Raw genomic sequence first — 21345 nt, 5'->3', positions numbered from 1 at the left:
CTCCTAATAAAATAGATACATAAGTGATTTGAATGGTAGTTGGTTTTCTATTTATTTCCTGTTTTGTTCTTAGTAACTTCTAATATGGTCTGCTTTTTGGCTACTGGCTACTGTTGGGCAGACTTGGTCTCTTTGTGGAACTCCCTCTTACAGCCTCACAATTTTCTTCCCAAGTATGAAAAGTCAAAACTCAAGAAAATGCAAGACTGGAATTACTTTTACCATGTGTGTTCTGTGCTGCATACAATAAATTTTCTTTCCTACTTATATTGCTCCATCATCACAGAGCTATGTTGTTCCAACAGACTTTGCAGTTCTGTCACCCCATTATTTACTCATCCATTTTTCTGTGATTTCTTTGCTATTTGTAAATGTAGCATGGGACCTACAAGAGACTCAAACAGGACAGCACTGCTGGCTATTTCATGTTAAAATTTGGTTCTTTATTTCTACCCTTAGTTTCCTGTCTTTTATCCAGTTATACATTTACTTAAGGACATTTTATCTACCTTTGAAGTTTATACTGCACCATTAATTATTTTCGTTGTTTAAATGGTTTGTTAAATAATAGCAACATCGAGTCCTGAAAAAGCAGAGAAACTTTAGGAAAGAAAGAAACCTCATCCTCATTTCACATGCTATAATAAATGTTCATTTGCTGCAAACCAAAAGTTTTTGGTTTATTGCCCTTTGAAGAATTAATGGCTTTCCCTTTCTTTAAGGTTATCTGTGAAAAACATTTTTCCATATGTAACCACCAGAGGTCACTAAAACACAAAACTAAAATACAAGTAAACGCTATTTAATACTACATCCTCTGCTGGACCAGACTACAAAAAGATATAATAGTGGAACTATGTACATCTTGATTCTGCTGATCTATTCTGAATCTCCCAATATATTCTAATGTAAATTCACTTGCAGTTAGTCTATTTCCAATTAATTGTTTTCTAGAACAATACAATTGATTAGAAAAAGACTGATGGTAGAATGCAGTAGGGAAATTAAACTCTTGCATATTTTTCTTTGAATCAGAATCTTTCACTGAAGGCAAAAACATTTTGTGTGTAATTTCCTCTATCTGACAGTTGCAATAAAAATTGAAGTAGTTGTTGATGTTGTATAGGTCAATTACTTGCTGACTTACCAATGGCTATGTTTTATTATCTTCATGGAATCGCCCTTTACAAATCAGAAACATAATTTCCTCTTATTTATTCCTAGTTATCGTAGGAAAACAGCTGAAATTTATCTTTGTAGTTAGGATTTGAAACTGGTTCTTACAGAACTAAATGCTAATGCTTGGAAAGAAAAATCTGCTTATTCTTGATTTTACAGAAAAATTCCTTCCGTGCTCTTCATGCTATTGTTCCTTCCTCTCTGTGACTATTTCTACTAGAGGTACAGCTACTCTCATGTGAAATTTCAGACTTTGCCTTTCATTTTAGTAGGAGATCATAAATCAACTTCACAGAATGCCCTCATGTCAGGGAGCAACGTCCTTCTCTGTCTGGTACAGGACCAGCGTCCTCTACTGTTTGAGGTGCTTTCTGCCCCTCCTTTTCAAGGCAAAAAGCTAGTCATTTTCTATACCTCTTTTTAATTGTCTGATTGTAAATACCAGTTGCACATTGTGACTTAGGCAGCTGTGTCCATTTTCCTACAGACCTGATTCCTCTGCTCTGCTGAGAGTTCAAAGGGCTCAGAGATCCTGCCACAGTTTTCATACTTGCAAGTTTCTTCGCAAAAACGTTGGTTTATAGAATTCCATGGGCAAATTAACCAACTTAATACCCCATGGAGAATGACAGAATGTCTCAGTAACACTGAGCTTAGAGTGCCCTTCCTTTGTCAAAGCAATGGAATCTCCTAATTTGTCCTCATCCAAAGTGATGCCTTTTTGTTTATGATTTTTGAAGTACAATTCGCTGGTTGTTTTCTACAACTTTCATATCACAGCTGCGTCATTATAGGTTCACTTTTATGGATTCTTTCTCTAGGTAGTCTGGTTGCTCCATGTGTAGAGTTTGTTCTCATTAAAATTCCTACAGAATGCCAACTTTAAGGCATGCTTCTGGCTGATCCCATTGATTACTCCTGTTTCTAGCCCTATATACAACTACTTATATTGTAAGGAGATCCAAATAAAAGTATTCACTTGACCATTTATTCTCAACCTATTTAGTTTTGATATTTTTATTGTAAAATGATTTTTTAATCTATTCACAAATGCTTGTGATTTCAGTGTATCCTTGTCTTTTTCCTTCAATGGCACTTTGCTTGATTTACACTGATAACATGTATGTAAAAATACTAATTAAAAATAATAATCTTTGGATAGTAGGCATAAGCTAATCAGAAGCTGTATAGGAGGCATATGTGCATAAAAGTACTTACATACTTGCACACACAGATGTCTGTTGTGCTATAAAATGATTGTTGAAAATTAAGGAAGACAAGTAAAAGATAAACACTTCTGAGGTAAATTAGCTTCTGCTGGCAAAAACTCGTAGAGTGTGTGAGAAGTTCTTCCAATTTGAAAAGACAGAATATATAAATATAATTAATGTTAATGACAATTAGTCTGTCTTCTGTCTTACAATGGAATTCTGGATTGCTGGAGAAAATATTAAGACCTTTTGTCAGTTCCAGGTAGAGAACTGAAAAACATTGCTAATTGCAAGATTAAATTACTTTTTGCAATTTTCTCAGACTAATTGCCTGACCAAAGCAAAAGTTGTACCCTTGTAAAAGTCATTTTATTGAGCTTGTTTTCATAGAGCCCTTTAATTTTTCTCTGTTTTTTTTTTTTCAAAAGATAAAATAGCACATTTTGCCATTAAAATGACATCAGTAGTGCTGCTGATACACCTCTTTGCAATACTCTTCAATTTAATGTGTTCTTATAGCAAAAAATCTCTTTCCTTCTACAAGTCTGTAATTTTGGGATAATAAAGAGCTATGCCCCTAGGATCCTTTTCTTCAGTCAATAAATATACACATCTCCAGAAGGTAAGAAGGTATTTGGTAGACTTGTCTGTTTTCTTTTCAATATTTCATTCAGAATTCTAAGCATAACTTATATTCCTCCTACTCGGTGTTATGAAACACCAAATCAGTATTCTCCTTCAGCTGCTTCTATCATAAATACAGTTGTGACCTTGATTATTGAGTGTGTCTGAGGGAAGCTTATTAAACAGAGAATTAAGGGGTAACATACATTAGGGGGAAAAACAGACCCAAAATTCACAGCCCCGTGAAGACTTTTGGAAGTCATTGGGCATCCAGATACTATTTTGCAGTTGAGGGAAAACAGCTTCCCATTAAACGTTTTTAGACTTAGTTCTGCTTCCCAGCCATCCAGTATGTATGTCTGAAAGTCACACACTACTGTGCAGTGGAGAGAGGAAGTGTCTTACTCTACATTCTTACACCTCTAAAGCAAGACCATTTTTTGGGCTCTTCATGTTATATCTGAATATTGTAAATGTTGAGCTTTGGGCTACTTGGGTTTTGCATTTCTTTGTTTTGCAGAGATTGGCTTTTTTTGTGTGTCAGGAATAGGCATTTCAAAAAAGTCTGAACTAACGAATCACCACTCTCAGTTGATATCCTAAGGTGAATAATCAATAGGGAGCTGACAACAATCTGAAGGAGCTTTTCTTTTTAAATCATGCTCATTTTAACTTGGATCTGTCCTGTCACCCAGACTGCTACACAAATGTTTGTGCCAGCACAATGGAGGAAATAGCACTCAACCTTGCTCTATTGATGGTGGCACTCATAACAGGGACTTGAAGTGGCTGAAATTATGGTATGTGGCTCAGAATTAGTATCTGTGTGTAGTAAATAAGAACATGGCATGGATGGCTTAGTGTGTATCCTCCTTTTTTTTTTTAATGCTGCCCACCCACAAAGGTATTGTGTAAATAATGTCAACATAGTCAATGTTGACAAACGTAGTCAAAATTGCACAGTCAGTAAATCTTTGTGTGTTCCTTTCTCTTTCATTTGTTCACTTATCCACCATTCAGTTCATTTACTAGGACTAGATGGAGAAATTAACTCATTCTCTTAAAAAAAAAAAAAAAAAGTTAGTGTAGTTAGACATATTCAAAAACAAGTGGATTTATATGTACACCCTACTTCTGAAATTTTAGAACACTAAACATACCTAATTTTTCAGGAAAAAATGAGCTGAATTAAAACATGTTGTGTTCTTGCTACCTTTTGGAGTACCAAGATAATTTGTTTCATACTCAGGCAATCAGGTATGATCACGTATCAATTAAAGGTATGAAAGCATCAGACTCTTGAGTATTTTGAGGTAAATACTTATGTAATACTGGATGTGGCTTTCTATTTCTAATTATAATTTCTAAGTATTTTATAATTGCTGTTTTCTGTTCTTTTATTTGTAATATCTATCTCGTGGGATTTCTGTTGGGTATTACAGGGTTTGTGGCTCAGGGTCTGGTTTTGTCCAAATCCATCCTGCCATCCCCTCTGTATTTCATCAGCCTGGGTTTTAAGGTAGAAGGGGGACATCCCCACCATCAGCATTTACCGGAATACTAAGTTCAGTTCTAGTTAACTTCTACAAAACCTTTATGAAATAGCTTAAAGATAATTTTTGAGGAGAAATGAGACTAAATAAAAAAAAAACAAACAACATCCTCTCTTTGAGAGTACTGAAGTTTTAGATTCTTTACTAAAAGTGTCTGAATTATTCTTAAATGATGAGTATTATAGGGAATATATGTTGGAATGTTTTTCTTATCTTGTAGTTTAAGAATAAAACCACTTCATGAAGTTGAAAAGGGGCAAAGTTTCCTTGTGTAATGTGGCAATTAGGGCAAGTTTCATTGTGTAATGTGATCAGATATCTCCTCTCAAGCAGTTATTATGCAATGATACGAAGAAGCTTCTTTCCACAGGAAAGCTGGCAAGCTGGCAAATTTCAGAGAAGTGTTGACATGGATAATAGGTGCATCAAAATAACAAATGCTAGCAAACTATTTTTGTAAGGCTCTGAAGACACATTTCAGATTTGATGTCAGCACAAGGAAATTGATTGTTCAGGCTCACCTTAAGTTTCTTGTACTTTTTGTTTTAAAGTATCTAGAACCGATCACTCACAAAACCAAAACACAATCTCAAAACAGTTGACAGCTGGTCAACTTAACATCGTTGTGTTTTGGTTGACAAAGATTTGTCTTGTGAAATCATGAATTCTTTCCATATATGTTTGTAGCTGGAACTAATTTACATTTAGTAATTTGTATAAGTTTTCTATGTTGGCTATCTCAGAAGAAAACTTACTGGTATGAAGGAAGTAAAACACTAAAATTTACTTCCACCTTGGAGTGGAAAAATAATTACCTTCAGTCTTCTGCATGTATGCAATAAAACTGATAGGCAATTCACATGTAAGGTCTCCATATTTGAGTTGCTTATGAACAGAATAATGTCTGACATCAGAAACACTATAAAAATATTCTTCATAATTGCTTTTAATGATGGAAGCATTTCATGTCTCATCAGACAGCTTGTAAGACTATTTTCAGTATATGTGCTGAGTATATTCCTGCAATCACAGATTTTTGTTGATTCTAACCATTTGATATCTTTGTCAATCTTTGTAATATTTTTGCAACACAAGCTGTGAGATTTCTGCTTAAAGCATTAAAGCACATCATGACTTTTTTTTTTTTGTTGTTGTTGTTCTGGGTCCCTTTCCGCTATATTTTTCTGTAAAATAGAAAATGTTTCTTGTTTCAGTTGATGTGCTTTAAGCTTTTCTTTTTTTCCATATTACCTAGTCATTTGCTCTCTTAGTTTACTATTTGCATATTGCTGCAGTTAACTGCATTTTTGTGAGGTAATTGGGTTTCTTTAATGACTTTTTAACACTACATATAGTATTTGAAGCTTAAGATCTCAGATTGTTAGCATGAAACAATCATATGGTTTAAAATGTAGCTGTTCAAAGTGTTTACTCTATGACATTCTGTACTTTTTTTTCTTTCATTTTGTCCACTGTAAATACATACATACATACATAAATACATACAGCAAGAAATACAATTTTAAATCCTACTTAGTTGAAATATTTTACAGTTGTATTTAAAAGTAATATTTGCACTTTTTCACTACAAAATAATTACTTTCTAAGTAATAATGTACAAGTTATACTTATAACTAAAATTCTCTAGTATGAAAATAAGTTGTCATGTTTCTAAGCTGGTTATTCATCTGTCCTAGATTATTCCCAGTTAGCTTTTACTGGTGAGTGACTCCAGTTGAAGGGAGTTTACCTCCATGGCACCTGTAGAATCAGTAATTGATTTTAATGTTAATGGAAATTATGTATACTGAGGACTAAACTTGCCTCAAAATATTGAGATGCATATATATATTTATTTTTTTTCGTATTTCAGAACAGGAAATATGCAAAGAAATTTCTACTGTGCAAGATCTACCGAGAAATAGAGCTTGACCCAATAGTTATTGTTAAAGTAAGATGAGCACATTTGTTAGGCTGTTAACTCAATGTTGACGCTATCATCATTATTTCTATTTTCCCTTCAATTCAGCTGCATACAAAACTTCAAAATAATTATGTGTTTTAACTTTTCTACTCCTAAATTTACCTCTTTCTTTTTTTGCCTGAGTGCAGGGGTTATTCTTAAGAAAGTGTAAGAGAAGAAAGTAATGCTTCATGGATTAGTTCGTGCAAAGCATCCTTTTTGAGGGCTGCAAAGAATAAAACCTAGAAGCTTCTTTGATTTGGAAAGCAGCTGAAGGATTCTTGAATAGGATTTACCTTTTTGTCTTGATACTTTAGTGATGAGCAGTTTTAGGTTAACTTACTTCCGGAGGAAAATAATGATTATGTGAAATGTACCATGTATCTGACAGCTGCCTTTATTATGTACACACCATGTAGTGGGAAGCTGAGTTTTTCATGACTGTTGAACTATGTAGGCTTTTGCTGAACTAGTTTCAGTTTGTCCCTCCTCTGGCATCACTTTCATGAAGTTTTAGAATACATATTTGTGTCCTGTTCCGTATATGCATGGAATAATTTTGCCTTTATTGGTTATATTTGGGGAATCTAAACTAAAAATATTCAGTGATTTTTTTTATACCTTTTCAGCTCTGTCCATATATACACAAAGCAAGAAAAATAGAATGCACACTTTAATTTCTCAAAAGAGAAAGTAAATTCAAATTTTGTACAGCCTGTTTAAGCTAATTTGCTATTATTTTCACAAAAGTATAAGGGTGGTTATCCTGCAGCATTGAAGATGACAAGATTCAGCCTGTCAGCTCTCCTAAATGAATGTGATGTTAACAAATAAAATGTCAGACACTTCACCAGTAAGTTGCCTTTGGGAATACACCTTTAGTTGTCTTTGTAACCTGTACCCTTGAGGGTACTCAGAGCTGGTTCACAGAGAAATAAATTCCAAAAATTCAAGAGCCTTTTGAACACTTACTGTAGTCCCTCTTCTGTATTTAAAATTAGACAGCTAAATCTATATGTAGAAAATACATTAGGGATACCTGAACAATTCTTACAGCTGCAAGCAGATCTGTCAGCTGAAGGAGCCAGCTTTCTCACGAATGTCTCTCTTTTAGCTGGCTGACTTTAAACTTAATTACATAAAGGCTACCATTTAGCATCTTCCCTTCTTATTTTATTAACTCTCAGGAAGTTTAAACAGAAACTCCTTGGCTTAGGAGGATGTTTTTCTGATACTTAATAGTCTCTGACCTTTTTTATGCTTAGTGTGTTAAAAATATTTTCATATATATTCTCTGATTAAAAAGAAATGAGTTAGTACTACAGCCCTTCTTTTACTTTTGTATTGCTATTATGTTTTGAAAAGTTTTGCAAAAAATACGTCTAAGAAGTTTTTTACTCTTGGTATGTTTGATAAAAGTTTCGTAAGAGGTTTCAGGGAAAGAGGCAATGCCTTTACTGTTTTCTGTTAGAAAAATGGACTAAAGGGATTGTCTAAATGCTTCTTTTTCTTTTTATGCTACATCTTTTGGGACTTAACACCACATATTTTGTCCAAAGTTTTCATGAATACAACACAGCAAAGTAGGAGTATGGAGTTTTGTATGGTTGTGTATCATGGGGCAGAAAGAGCTGCATTTGTTGACGTGTTTTAGATTTAAATTAGATGTGTTCTTTCGCTAGTATTTCTGTCAGTGTGCAGGGAATTTGTCCTTGTTTGTGGCATCAATTTTTGTTAAATTTGTGTGGCATATTGTAGGCGAATTTTACAGAATAAAAAATAAGGTAAATTTCCAATGACTAGGTTGAAAATAGGAAGTTTCTTTGATTTCTTAGAGGAACATTTTGTCAAAACAGTTTTTCTAACTAGCTAAAATATTTCAGATATATTAAGGAAGTGGTACACAGCAAAGATCTTATGTATTACAAAAAGACATCCCCAGCAGAACTTTTTTTTTTTAATAGTTCTGTTTACATTGTGTGATATTTTATTTTTTTCTCTGCACCCCAATCCCTTTTTTCCTTTTATAAGTAAGTGGATGTGTCACATACATTGGAGATGTGTATGGGACATGAAAGGCTAGGTGAGCTAGATGGTTCTGTGATTAAAATAACTCAGCCAGAATAACTTTTTTTTTGGAATTGAAATATTTTTGGTCTTACATTGGTATAATATCAGTAGAACAATCAAATATGTACAGAAAATGAATCATGAAATTAGCATTCCTACTGTGAGCAAGAGACCACACTGACAAATTTTTCATGCATAACCTTCTTGACATGAAACAAACAACTTTTTCTATTAATTCTGGAAAACACATCTGTGAGATTGTTATCTATTTCCTGGCATAATTTGGATGCTATTTGCATAACGTTTACAAAGTTATGTCATACAATATTGGAGTTCTGTGTTGTGTTCCTATTAGTTCATGTTTATTAAAGCTTGACATAGCTGAGAATTGAGTTTTAATATTTCTGATACAGTTAATTTCTTTCTGAATTAACCAACTCAGTAATTTGCTTATTGAAATCATGCAACTAAATATGTAGCTTGAAGAATGAACCTAAAAAGATCCTTGAGTCTTGAGTTTGCAAATTAATGAAATAGTAGACTAGTTATAGGAGAAAAAAATCCATCCTCTTCCTCTACAGCACATGCTTGTTTGATTGGCACAATTAGGCTAGAACAAATTTTTGTGATAGTAATTGCAGACTGATGGTAGCTTGAAAGCCTAATAGTTTCATGTTTCCTGCTGCTTTCTGATTACAGCACTAAAAGATGTTCAAACCAGCCCCAGTGTTATGCAAGATCAGTTGTATATTTGTTGTCATCCTAACTTTTCCTCTGAATATCAGCCCTTTCAGTTATAATCTGGGAAAAAATGTTTTATTAGTCTGAAGCACATCTTAAAAGTAAAGAAATCTGTAGAGAAGAGAAATTTCTAACCAGATGGTGTTGGGTCTGGTTGTCACCTTCACAGAGCAGAATGAAGGGTTTTTTGAAATAATCGGTAAAATGAAGTTATTTTGAAGACAATTTATGGCAAATATTCGGTGTCTGTAGATTTTTAAAAAGATATTTAAAATTCTATTCAGAATAAATCAATCTACACACCCCTACATGGGTGTTTTATTAATGGTCATTGGGCCTTCAAGAGTGTCATCAGCATGGCTTCTAAATCAAGTTGATAACAGGCACACTGCCATGCTGTCCAGAAGCAACAGATGATGACCTAGAGTAATTTCATGTAGAGTTAATGAAAACGATAAAACTCATTCCCACCTTTTATAAATATTGTGTTTCTGGAATGGTAGAAACCTGCAGAGAAATACAGGGAAACAAAACGGAAGAGAAAACAAAGAAAAAAAAAAACACAAAAAAAACAGTTTCGTCTTTGGATGCTCCTGACAAATCTTGTTCTGTGAAGTCTGATTTCTAGAGCTTCAGTTGACATCCTTGGATGTAAATCAGCTCGAGCTGAGTGCCATTGACAGCAGTTTTGAAGGCAGAAATCCTTTTAAATTCAAGGACCCTTCACTTCTTGGGCATCTTGCACTTGAGCAATTCTTTTCATTCTTGCCCTTGGCAAGAAGGAACACAGGACCTTCCTTCTGTTTGCAGCAAACATCTTTACCCAATACTTCTTGTCATTAAAAATCTTCAAACTTAAAGGGTGGTGGAAAATGGATGTATTCATGAACATCTGAAACTGAGGTGCATCTGTGAAGACAAGGAGAAGAAATAGCCTTTTCTCCCTAAACAAAGCAAATACCCAAAGCCAGTATGCAGGTGTTTTTCTTTTTTCTTTTTTTTTTTTTTTTTTTTTTTTGTGTGTGTGTGTGTGGATGCATTTTTGGTTTGCTAGTAAATGTAGCAGTTATAAGTTAGTTCCTACTGCTTATGTCTGATTGTTTCTCTTTGGGATCTTGGGTTAGTACCAAAGCATATTCATGGAGCTAATAAGGACATCTGGTTAGCTACTCTGCTGGTCTGCAAAGACCTCTGCTTACAGCAGTTATCTAAAAGTTGAAAAGGTGAGAGTTTTCATGATGAATTAATTTTGTGTTGTATTTCACCTGGAAAAATGTTACACGTATTGCTCCCCAGAGGTGTTATACTACTGCATAAATTGTGCAATGTGTTGTATATTTGCTTCTGTTTTTTCTGTATTCTGGAAAGTATTAATACTGTGCTCATAGTCTGAGTCAGACTTGACTTTGATCTCCCATGTTCCATGACCTAATTTATTGTACAGAACACAAAATTTGCAGAAACAGACTATTTCGCTCACTCAGACCCTTTCTTCTTGTACTCTGCACTCTGCAATCTGCACTCTGTAGAAAAATCTGATGAAAGTATCTGTTTCTGTCCTGTCACTCTACTCTTCAGTCAAGCCATTTGTTTATTTCAGTATGTTGTTTAACCAGCTTTCCCTGAACTGTAGTTGTCACAGGTATGTTTGGATCCAACCCCTGTGTAAGTACAGTTATCAATAGTACAATATGTATTAGCTACATATTTAAGTGAGAGGAAGATAGGGAAAATATTTGAAACATTCAGAGAGCACTGTGGTGTGTTTTTTTGTTTGTCTGGTTTTTTTTTTTTTTTTTTTTTTTTTTTGTCTTTTTCCCTTTATGTGCCATTTTAAAGATGAGTACGTGGTGTAATTCTATTCTGGTTAATGGCAATGCAGCTATGGTGTAGTTTCTCAGCCTGCTGAGACTGCTGTTCTCCACAGAAAGTGAGATTGTGGTGGCATAGGTTGCATGTGTTACATGTGTGTTCACTCAAAAGAGATTGAACTGAGAAGTAATTTCCATTATGCTTCAGGCATAGACAGTTCTTATCTCTGTAAGGGTTTGCAGAATTACAGGTGTTTTAATCCTTACTAATGCTTGCTGACATTCATATTAACAGATTAAAAACTTAAAATTATTGTAAATCTGTACATTACCTTAACATTTAAGTGGCATAAAATACCTCCTCTTTTTGAATATGTTGTAATTCTCACTTCTGGACTGTTAAAACTGCAGAGAAACTTCCAGAAGTAGCTTGAAATGGGCTGAGAATCTGTTAATGTATCAGCTCCACATACTATTGTTGTAAATGAAGGTAATGACTGTCTATCCAGATATGAATCTTTCTTCTTTCTTCTATTATTATAACTATACTACATCCATCCAGCTTGACAGCTGATGTACGAGGTCTAAGTAATGTATTAAATTTAAGACACTTTAGCAGATGCTGTAGAGCTTGCAGTTCATTACTACTTACATCATTGAAAGGGAAAATGTGTGCAGGTTGAAAGGAAAAAATGTGCTCTAGCTGGCAATGAGACTTTTTGTCAGGCTATGTGATTAATATCAATTTGACTTCTGTTGTGTGCTTTTCCAGCTAATAAACCTTATTTACCTAAAATTCACACTAATCTTTAACCTTGTATCAAAGTCTTTGAGCAGTTTTATTGTTAATATTTTATTAAAATATTTATTTTAATATATTTTTCCTAGTGAAAGGATGAATATTTTAAATCTGGTGCAAATCAATGTTGTCAGGACTAGAAGTAATCTGTGCACATGACAGAGAAGGAAACAGCTTGCCTTCCTCCTTTTAGGATATTTTATATACGTTCAAATATATTTATATTGTATAATTATAGCAATAATACATAATTTTATTTTACACAAATATATGATTGTCCTTATAACACAGATGATGAATCTCGACCACCTGTTTTATAGCCTCTGTTGCAGAGGACATGTGAAGAGCTTAAGTTTGGTTAACAGCACCAGCTTTCTGCTTAGTATGTGACATGTTCTGTGAGCTCCTATTTCCTGCACTTGGATAATACATGTATTTGATTTACTCAACTGTGTTCAGTGAACAGGGGGTAATCATTGGGCAAATGTTAGATTCTATGGTACTTAAAGAAAAAGAGACTACTATGTGACTACAGTAAATATATGCTTGTATTTGCAAGCCCATCAGCATTTACTTTAAGAATATAGAGTATCCTCCATAATCTGTCCTTCTGTAATAGTACCCCCATACAATTCTGTTCATCTTTAAATTCTGGTAATTTAACTGTGCATTTCTTATTATGAATCAGTTTACAGTTACTAGAATTACCCACTAGTGGATACATTTATTATAGCATGTGAAGATGATCAGTATCAAAACTCATGCAGTTAGTTCTTTTTTTTTTCTTTTTAACAAAGATTGAACAGTTTTGCAAAAATCAGCCATGGATCTCATAGCTCAGATTTCTTCATACAGATCTTCTCTCTTGTTCAATAAACCATTTTTAATGAAAATTTCAATTCATTACACTGACTAGCTTTTTTTTTTTTCTTTTTTTTTTTTTTTCTAGTGCATGGGGAAGGGAAGTAAATAACTTTAAATTTTGTTAATTCAGTTTCACAGCTCTTTCATTCAAGTATGAAATAAGAAAACAGTGGGAGCTGAAATATCATGACTTCCTCTTATTGCTTTTGAATAAAAATAATAGTCGGCTTGTCCTAAAATTTTGAGGGAGAGCAAAGAAGAAACAGCAATTTCTGTTTGCCAACATCAAATACTGTTCCTTGATTTCATCTTAATTTTAAATCTTAAATTCTTAATTTTAATGAACAACCAGAAAGAGAGCAGATAAACCTAGTATATTTAATGTAAATGACATTCTTCTAAAACTTAACTGAATAGTAAGGTAGAAGAATAGAATTAAGTGAAAGTGTGTAAAGGAACAGCTTGATAAATGCAAAGCTTATTTTTTTTTTTTTTTTAATTTAATAAAACATAATATTCTGAAAATTTTAGGCTTGCATACGTAAGTGTATTTAGTACGTCATTGCATTAACTATTCATTGGGAAAATAAAACTTACAGGTGAAAAACAAGATCAGTGTTAAATTAGATTTCTGCTGGCTGACACACATCATTAAAACTGAGAATTTTGAACAGCCTGCCTTGGTTCTCTATAAGAGGTGTACAATTTGAGTTGCATTTTCTTTATCGGGTCTTGCATGTGAACAAACAAACAATCTTAACTTAGGTATCATGGTGCTTTAATGTCCCTAGTTAGCCTGCTGGGTCTGTCGTCTGCAACTCGTTATCAAACAGCTAATCAATTCTGTGTTGTCTAAATACTATTTCAGGGGTGTTAACTGAATATGGGTAATGCATGTTAATAAAACAGTGCTCAAGTACTTCAGTGGTATTGATTCGACAGTAAAAATAGTTCTCAAAATATATATATTTCATCACAAAAGCAAAAATAATTCTGTATAGGTATAGAAAGCGAATGTAATAAAAGAGAAAATGCTATCATTACCTGTTCACCATTTACTAAAAAATTGCAATTGAACCAACTTGACTACTTTATCCAGCTGATATATTAGAAGCTCTAAAACCTACCGATAGATTTATTTCTTTACTTAAATATGAAAGTTGAGTTCTCTCTGGAATGGCGGGTTACTTGAAGTTCCTGAATAATGTCTGAAGAAGGGCTCTGAAAGTTAAAGCAGTTAATGAGCATAGCATTACATAAAAAGGGGAGAAGGTCAAAGTTTGTTTAGTAGATCTTCTTGTTTTAATTAATTTAAGTCTACATTTCCAGTTCTTATATGATTTCTCTGTACGAAGATTGAGGTTATGTTATGAAGCTATTAAGGTCAGAAGGGAAAGAGAAATTAAAGAATGTTGAAGATAAAAGCTCTTCAGAGCTCTGAGGAACAAAATGTGTTGTACTGACAAATGTATTTGTAAATTTTATTTAAAAAAAAAAAAAAGAAAGGTACATTTAATAACCTCTAAAAATTGAAATGATTATTTTCTGTGATTAAACACTGAATGCCTGATTTATTTATTTATTTATTTTATTTTTTACTGTCTGCTTCACTGATTCCTGAAATGCTTTTGAGAATTTACGATGTTACTTTCAGGGAACATTGTCTTGCAAAGTTTGCTAACATGAGACTAGTTTTCACAGGTTATTTTCTTTGAGCTTTTGAGAAATTTCTGTGTGTGTGTGTGTGTGTGTGTGTGTGTGTGTGTGTGTTTAGAGCCTCTTTCTATATAGATGCAAATGACAGTAAGGTTGGAGACTGTAATCCAGCCTTTACCTGCAAAGATATTATGCCTTTTATAAACACGAATTACATATAATATTAACAAAGGATATAGGAGACAAGATATTTGTTTGTCAAGCAACTATGCATTTCTAAATTTTTCCTTTTTAACGAAATAAACGTTAGATATTGCAAAGAATGCAGTTATAAATCCAGAAATGTTCGCAAGTGGTCTTTATCAAAGATCTCTGGAAGACGATGTCTTGCAATAAATCTGAAGTTACTTATAAGTTGCTCATAAGTATTAAGGCACTATCTTTCATCACCATATCCTGAACTAAAAGTTAGTGATTATAAGCTGATTTTCTGGTGTTTCAAGATTATACACACTCAAGAGAGTTAGACTTAGATCCTCCACAGGAGAAAGGAGCCCTCCCTAAAAGGCATGTAATCAGAACTGAAAACTACATGTTTTTATTCATGTCTTTTTACTGGGTTAATTTGACACCAGAATGTAAGAATGACTATCAGATTCTTAACTTAGATGCTGTGCAAAGTCTGAGAAAATCTTGGGAAACAGACTGTACAAAGTAAGTGAATTTTAAGTGTCACTGTTTAGACCCCTTGGGCCTGGGTTGAAGTGCTGCTGGTTTGTATTTGAACAGAACCACAAATGTTGAGTTTCCTGAAATGAGTGGTAGAGGTATGCGTTGTGTGCGCTCTGTGTACAGCTAGTACTTGCTCAGTTGGGACAAATCCCAGAATTACAGAATGGTTGAGTTTGGAAGGAACCACTGCCCAGCTGCTTGCCCAGGTCCATGTCCAAGTGGCTCTCCCTCCAAGGAGGGAGGCTCCACAACCTCTCTGGGCAACCTGTTAATAAAGAATAAAGATCATTTCCAAGGGTTAAATGAAATAGTATGGGCAATATTACTGCTTGTTTAACATACATAAAAATAGCTTCAGATCTCACATACATCATGGAAACTGTTGGAAACCATTGACTTCAGAGACTGTATCCGTTTACACAGCTTGTTTGCTCTAATCTCGTAAGTACTGTAAAAGTGTTAGAACTAAATCCTTTCTGAGAATGAAAGGAAACATTTAAGGGTCATAGTAAGTATGTTAAATCTGTATTCACTGAAGTATCTTCTATTCCTGCCCTTGCAAGGCAAGGGAGAGGAGGACAACATGTAGATAGTTCCATCTTTCTTAAATTAAAGAAACAACTGGCTGCTCTACTATTATATGCTTGCTAAATAATGGAGTGTATTTGGAGACATAACTGTATCCCAGCCAGCAGATAGCATGCTTTTCAATTTAACATGTGGTAGCTAGATGGTCTCTTGCTTTATTGACTGATTCCAGCATCAAACATTAGGTTTAAATTTAATCTGTGTGTGTATAGGAAAGTGATTTCCCATTAAGTCACCTGCACAAGATGAATCAGAATTTTCGTTTCCCCCTATTCTCCCCTACTTTACCTTTACTTTATTGTTTTATTTCTTTGTAACTAAGAGTTTATGTTTGGTTGTCAAGTAGTAAGGCACCAGTAAGGCTTCATGTCTCCTGATTTATTATCTACAGAGAAGACAACATTTTGTTGTTGTTGTTCTTTTTGTAACCTGATGGTGAGGAGAACTTCTAGATCTTCTCATGTAAACATAGTAACAGCAACTAGCATGTTTTTGTTGTTGTCCTCTTTTTTTTTTTTTTTAATTTTCTTTCTTCTTACAAATCTGCTTCTGTTTCCCGGGAGAAAAGGGGAGAAAGGATAACTGAAAATTTGTCACCTATGCTATTTATTTATTTCATTTTTCTCCATGTTGAATATATAACATGGTTTGTAATTCTTATTTTTTTCTTGTCCTTCTTTCTTACGAAATCCTTTGCAAATGGCTATTTAGCATAAGTGAAGAATATGTTGTTTTGATGGCATTTCAGATAGAGACTATGTTACATTTAAGGGTGCGTTTTGATTGAGAAAAGATTATATACCTTATTATATGATTTCTTCTTATTTTAGGCAATTATACTTCTAACTGAACTCATCAGAGAGAACTTCAGGAATAGCAAATTGAAACAATGCCTTTTACCAGCACTTGGGGAGCTTCTTTACCTCGTAGCCAGTGAGGTAAGACTGTCAAATGATCCTTACAAATTTCTGTAACAGATGTGGGAAAAAAATCCTGTGGAATAGTAGATAAAAAAGCAAGTGATTTTGCCATTTGTATTCTCAAGTGTTTCTTGTTCTTGTATGTTCTGTGATACTTCTGTGATACTTTTTTACTTTTTAAAGAACATACCAATCCTTTCATATACTCCATTTGATGTAAATTTAATCACGTTCTTCAAATATAGAATTTTAACTTTGTGAAACAATTGCCTCAGTCACCATAATGACTTCAGGCCTCCAAGTGGCAGATGTGAGAGTTAGAACATCTTAACTAGAGACCTTGATTAAGAAAGGTATATCAGGACAACCTATGATATCAATAAATTAATATATCTAGTCCAAATTAGATCTGATTTTACCATGGTTGAAATCACAATGCTGTGGAAAAGAAATTGGAATGATCCTGGCCAATTTCAAAAGAAATTATGGTGATAGCTGACTAGATTTAAACCATAGTCTAAAACTGGTAATGTACTTTAAAAAGTTACTTATAGTGAAGAAATACTATTACTAGTGGAACTGAAAATGACAGAGCTTCTAAACTCTGGCCTTTCTTCTCCTTATTTCAAAAATAAAGTAGTTTCTTTAATTTATTGGAGATGAATGTGATTTCAAACAGAAGAAATCTAGCCCTAGCTTCTCTGAATAATTTGTCCTAGCTGCATCGTCTGGTTGGTCTGAAAGCTATCATGTTAGTTTTCAGTCTGTGAGGTCACTTTGTAAAGGAATGAACGTACCAAATAGATTTGTATTTTGACATCTTATAGGTTAACTTCCATGTTGTATTATCCTCATCTAGTCTCTTTTGCATGTTCCATGAGATGAAGCAGTTACCTTTTTTTGCCTATGTTAGTAGACATCATCTTTTACTGGTTAGGCAGTTGCTAAAATCTCTGTCAAACACACATGTTCTGAGTCACAAAACATGTTTTCACATTGAGAAATTGTGTTATGACAAATAAGTCTACATGGACAAATTATTTTTATCTGTTTTCATGTTTTCTCAGTTTTCTTTAGAAGAAAAAAAATATATACTTAGCTTGCAATCTGTCTGATGACGTAATATAATATTTAACCACTAATAAAAGCAAACCTAAAACTCCAACTTGGAAACTATATATGGCAATATATTTTGCACTGCTTGATTTTATTTTAAATTAAACTTTTGTAATTAAAACAAATCTGTCTACATTGGCTCTATAATAGGAAAGAAATTTGATTGCACTGAACCTAACACATTTTTTTTTCTTCTGAAATTGTGAGCTGGGAAATTTTCAAGTCTGTATGTATTTCTGAACTCCCTAATGTTAGAAGCACGATAGCTTGTTCTAAATGAAAACTCAGTATTTCAGGAAGAACTATAGCAATGTGTTGAACTGCTTTGAGTTAGAAGTTATTAGAGAATAGAAAGATTTCTCTGCACTTACGATCTTAAAGCACTGTGTCTTGGTAAAACTTCAAAAATATAGTGTGATTTGTGTGCACTAACACTTCAGTCATATTTTTTCCTTTTTTTTTTAAAAAAAAGCTCTTTGTAAAAAGCTTTTAATTTTTCTACACTGTACCTGTGCAGCTTCAAAATGCTGTAGTGTTGTAGACATTTCATTGCTAGCTGAACTGCAGAACAGCAGTATGGAATGACCTTGCCAAGATTACACACCAAGTCAATGGTAGTATAAGAGGTAACAGTAAGGTTTATTCCCAGTTTATATCTTCAAACAGCAAAGTTTTTTTACACCTTAACTAACATATGAAAAAGATAACTGATTCATTAAAAACTGTACACAAGCTGCATTTTTTTTATTATTTTTTTTTAATTTCCTTCCATTTTGATATTTAGACTGCTTGATTGTCTTTTCAAGTTGCTAAACACTTATTAATTAAGCCCTTAACTCTGGGAACATACCTAATTATTATTTATTTATATTTTCCCCTAGCATTTTGCTAAGTGCTTCTAGGTCTTACCTCAACGTTAATATTAAATGATGATTATTTCTTTTTCAATTGATATAAGCATTTGGCAAATCTTAAATTATTCAACACTTAAACTATCACCTATCTAGGTACACAGTGATTCATTTGGTTATATTACAGGGTCTCTGCTGTTCTGTGGCTTAGAAAATACTGGAGAGTGCAGATAATCTTAGTGGACCTTTGCAATCCTAAACTTTTATATTGTTCACGTACTTGCATATCAGATCTCATAAATAAGATCTTGCACTCTATATATGCATTTTTCTTCCAAACAGAAGCCAAGAGCAATTAAGTGTAGCATGAGTGGACTCCAGAGAGGATGTTTTGTTACTCTTAAACAATTTGCATTAAGGGAAACCTTTCAAGTTCTGTGTATTGTTTCTGTTTATTTCATACTGTAGGTTTTTATTAGGGTGAAGAATCTAAAGTTTAATCAAAACTAGCATGAGCTGTGAGCAAAATGTAGGAAGATCTTGAAATGTTTGGTGATATACGTAAATTTATTAAATGTAAAATTGTGTAGGTATGCTTAGGTAATTAAGAATAGTGATAAATTTTATTTTTTATTTCTAACTTGACACTAAAACTTATAGAAAGCTATTCATATATTTAAAGAATGGAGTTTACAGACTGCATTGTTTCTTAAAACTTTTTTTTATTATATTTAATATGTGTAGTTACAGAAAATTTGTCAAAGCTTCTGATTAATTAGATGAATAAAACGAGAAATAGGCCAATGCTTGTTACAGCATAGGCTGTCATTTTAACTGTCTTCACTCCTAGTCTTGTCCTTCCTCTTCTAGGTGGAGGCTATAGTTTTGGAGTTGCTGATATCTCTATGATGTTAGTCTAGATATGGAACTTGTTTCAGTCAAATCATAATGATACCTGCTAAATTTAAAAAAATTACAGTAGGTTACTTGGGGGAAAAAAAAAAGGAAAGTGGAATTGCAGAATCAAAATCTTGATTCAAATAGCAGTGAATCAGCCTCTAGCAGGGTGATTTCAAGTAAATATAAGTAAGGATCTTGGAACAGTGTTGATAGGTACTGAAGGGTATTCCATCCAGTAAGTTTTATTGAATGTTTTGTATCTCTCTGAATGAATTACGAATTCTGAATGAATTTTTCCAAAGTGAATTTGCTTTATTTTAGTTGACGAACAAAAGTAATTTTGTTTGGTGTAATTAAATTTAAGAGAAATATTATTACATTTAATAAACAGTTGTCTCTTTCCAAGGTAATCAAAATGTTTGAGACAAGTGCAAAATCATTTTTTATGTGCAAATCAGAAGGAATTAATGAAACCCAGAAATATTAGGAAAAATTCTGTAATGGATTTTTGGAGACTTTATTAAAATTACTAAGATACCAATTTTTGTGCTACATGTGAAATAGCTTTAAATGGTAATACTGCCCTGCCATTTAATATATTTTCTAGCATATGGTAATTTGAAAAGTTTATAATGTGAACCTTATTAAGAATGTTACCCATTTTTATGTGGGTGAGATTATTGTGATTTTTTGATTTAATCATATCTGCTGTTGGCTTCATTTCAGGAAGAAAAAAAAGAGCACCCCAGAGAATGGTTGGTTGTTCCCTCAGCAGCTTACACTGTGCTAATGAGGTGTCTTCGGGAAGGGGTAAGGCTCTTTCATTGTCCTCAGTAGAATTTCTCCACTGTAATAACCCTTTAGGCATTGTGTGAGAATTGTAGCCTGCAGCACTGCAGTAGCTTGTCAACCAAGTATTGCTCTTGAATTTAAATAATGATGATAAGACCATGACCTAAGCAGGAGATGAATGCAAAAATCCAATGTTGTTCTCTGTGCGTTCAACATTTATGTATTATTGCTTGGTTTTTGAAAATGGTAAATAAAAATTACTGTTAGTAAATATGGAATTTATTAATGCTGTGACTTTCTTGTGAGAAGTGTTCTTCTCACTCTCTTGCAATTTTTTTTTTTTGTATAGTTCATTTTTAAATGAGGTTTACTTCTGATTTTAAAGTGGCTGATACAGTTTTTGAAAACAGCATTTTTATCTTACTGGGTTATTAGTGCTCTTTTGAGGCCCCAAAGTAGTAACTAGTTTTATTCTGTTAAATGTGCCATGCTATATTCTTAATTTTTCTTGGTGATGTAGCTGTGCTACAAAAAGGGAAGAAAAACATGCATATAATTCCAATTTGTAAAATAAAAAAGAATTGAGTAGAGGGTTGGCATTTACTGTTTATATGAGACCGCTTGACTTTATTTTTGCCCAAGGCAAAGCTCAAGGCAGAAAACATGATGGAGGTTGCTGCAGGGGGGAAAGCAAGAGAAATATCTTTTTTCATCTTTTTTTGAGATCTTTATTGCCTACAGATTGTGATTAATAGAGGAAGAGTCTAGATGCATTTTAACATCTTCAAATCTTCAGGTGATCAAGAGCATACAACTGTGTTTGTATTGTGAACTATTTGGAGCTCATAATTAGAGTAAAATGTTGTTCTAAGCACATTAGTCAGATGCTATTTAATTGTAAATTTATTAATGGAAGACTTACTATTTTTGAACATTTGATGTAGGAGAACTAAAAGGAGATATCTGTAAGACGCT

The 21345-nt window shown here is 33.4% G+C and overlaps 1 protein-coding gene across 15 annotated transcripts in view; it reads left to right on the top strand.

Annotated features, from left to right (window-relative positions):
• Positions 1-21345, top strand: part of ULK4 (unc-51 like kinase 4) — a 246775-nt gene that overhangs the window by 26442 nt on the left and 198988 nt on the right. For all 15 annotated transcript variants that reach the window (XR_011093978.1, XR_011093980.1, XR_011093979.1 and 12 more), the window contains exons 18-19: positions 16622-16729; positions 20305-20388. Coding sequence is in view for 11 of the 15 variants with exons in the window: in XM_068674629.1 (XP_068530730.1) it covers positions 16622-16729; positions 20305-20388 (192 nt within the window). In the remaining 4 variants the exon portion in view is untranslated. The remainder of the gene's footprint in view (positions 1-16621; positions 16730-20304; positions 20389-21345) is intronic.

This window comes from Anas acuta, chromosome 2 (genome assembly GCF_963932015.1).
Source record: "Anas acuta chromosome 2, bAnaAcu1.1, whole genome shotgun sequence".
NCBI lineage: Eukaryota > Metazoa > Chordata > Aves > Anseriformes > Anatidae > Anas > Anas acuta.
Note: the sequence above shows the minus strand (reverse complement) of the source record. Positions and strands in the feature narration are given on the sequence as shown.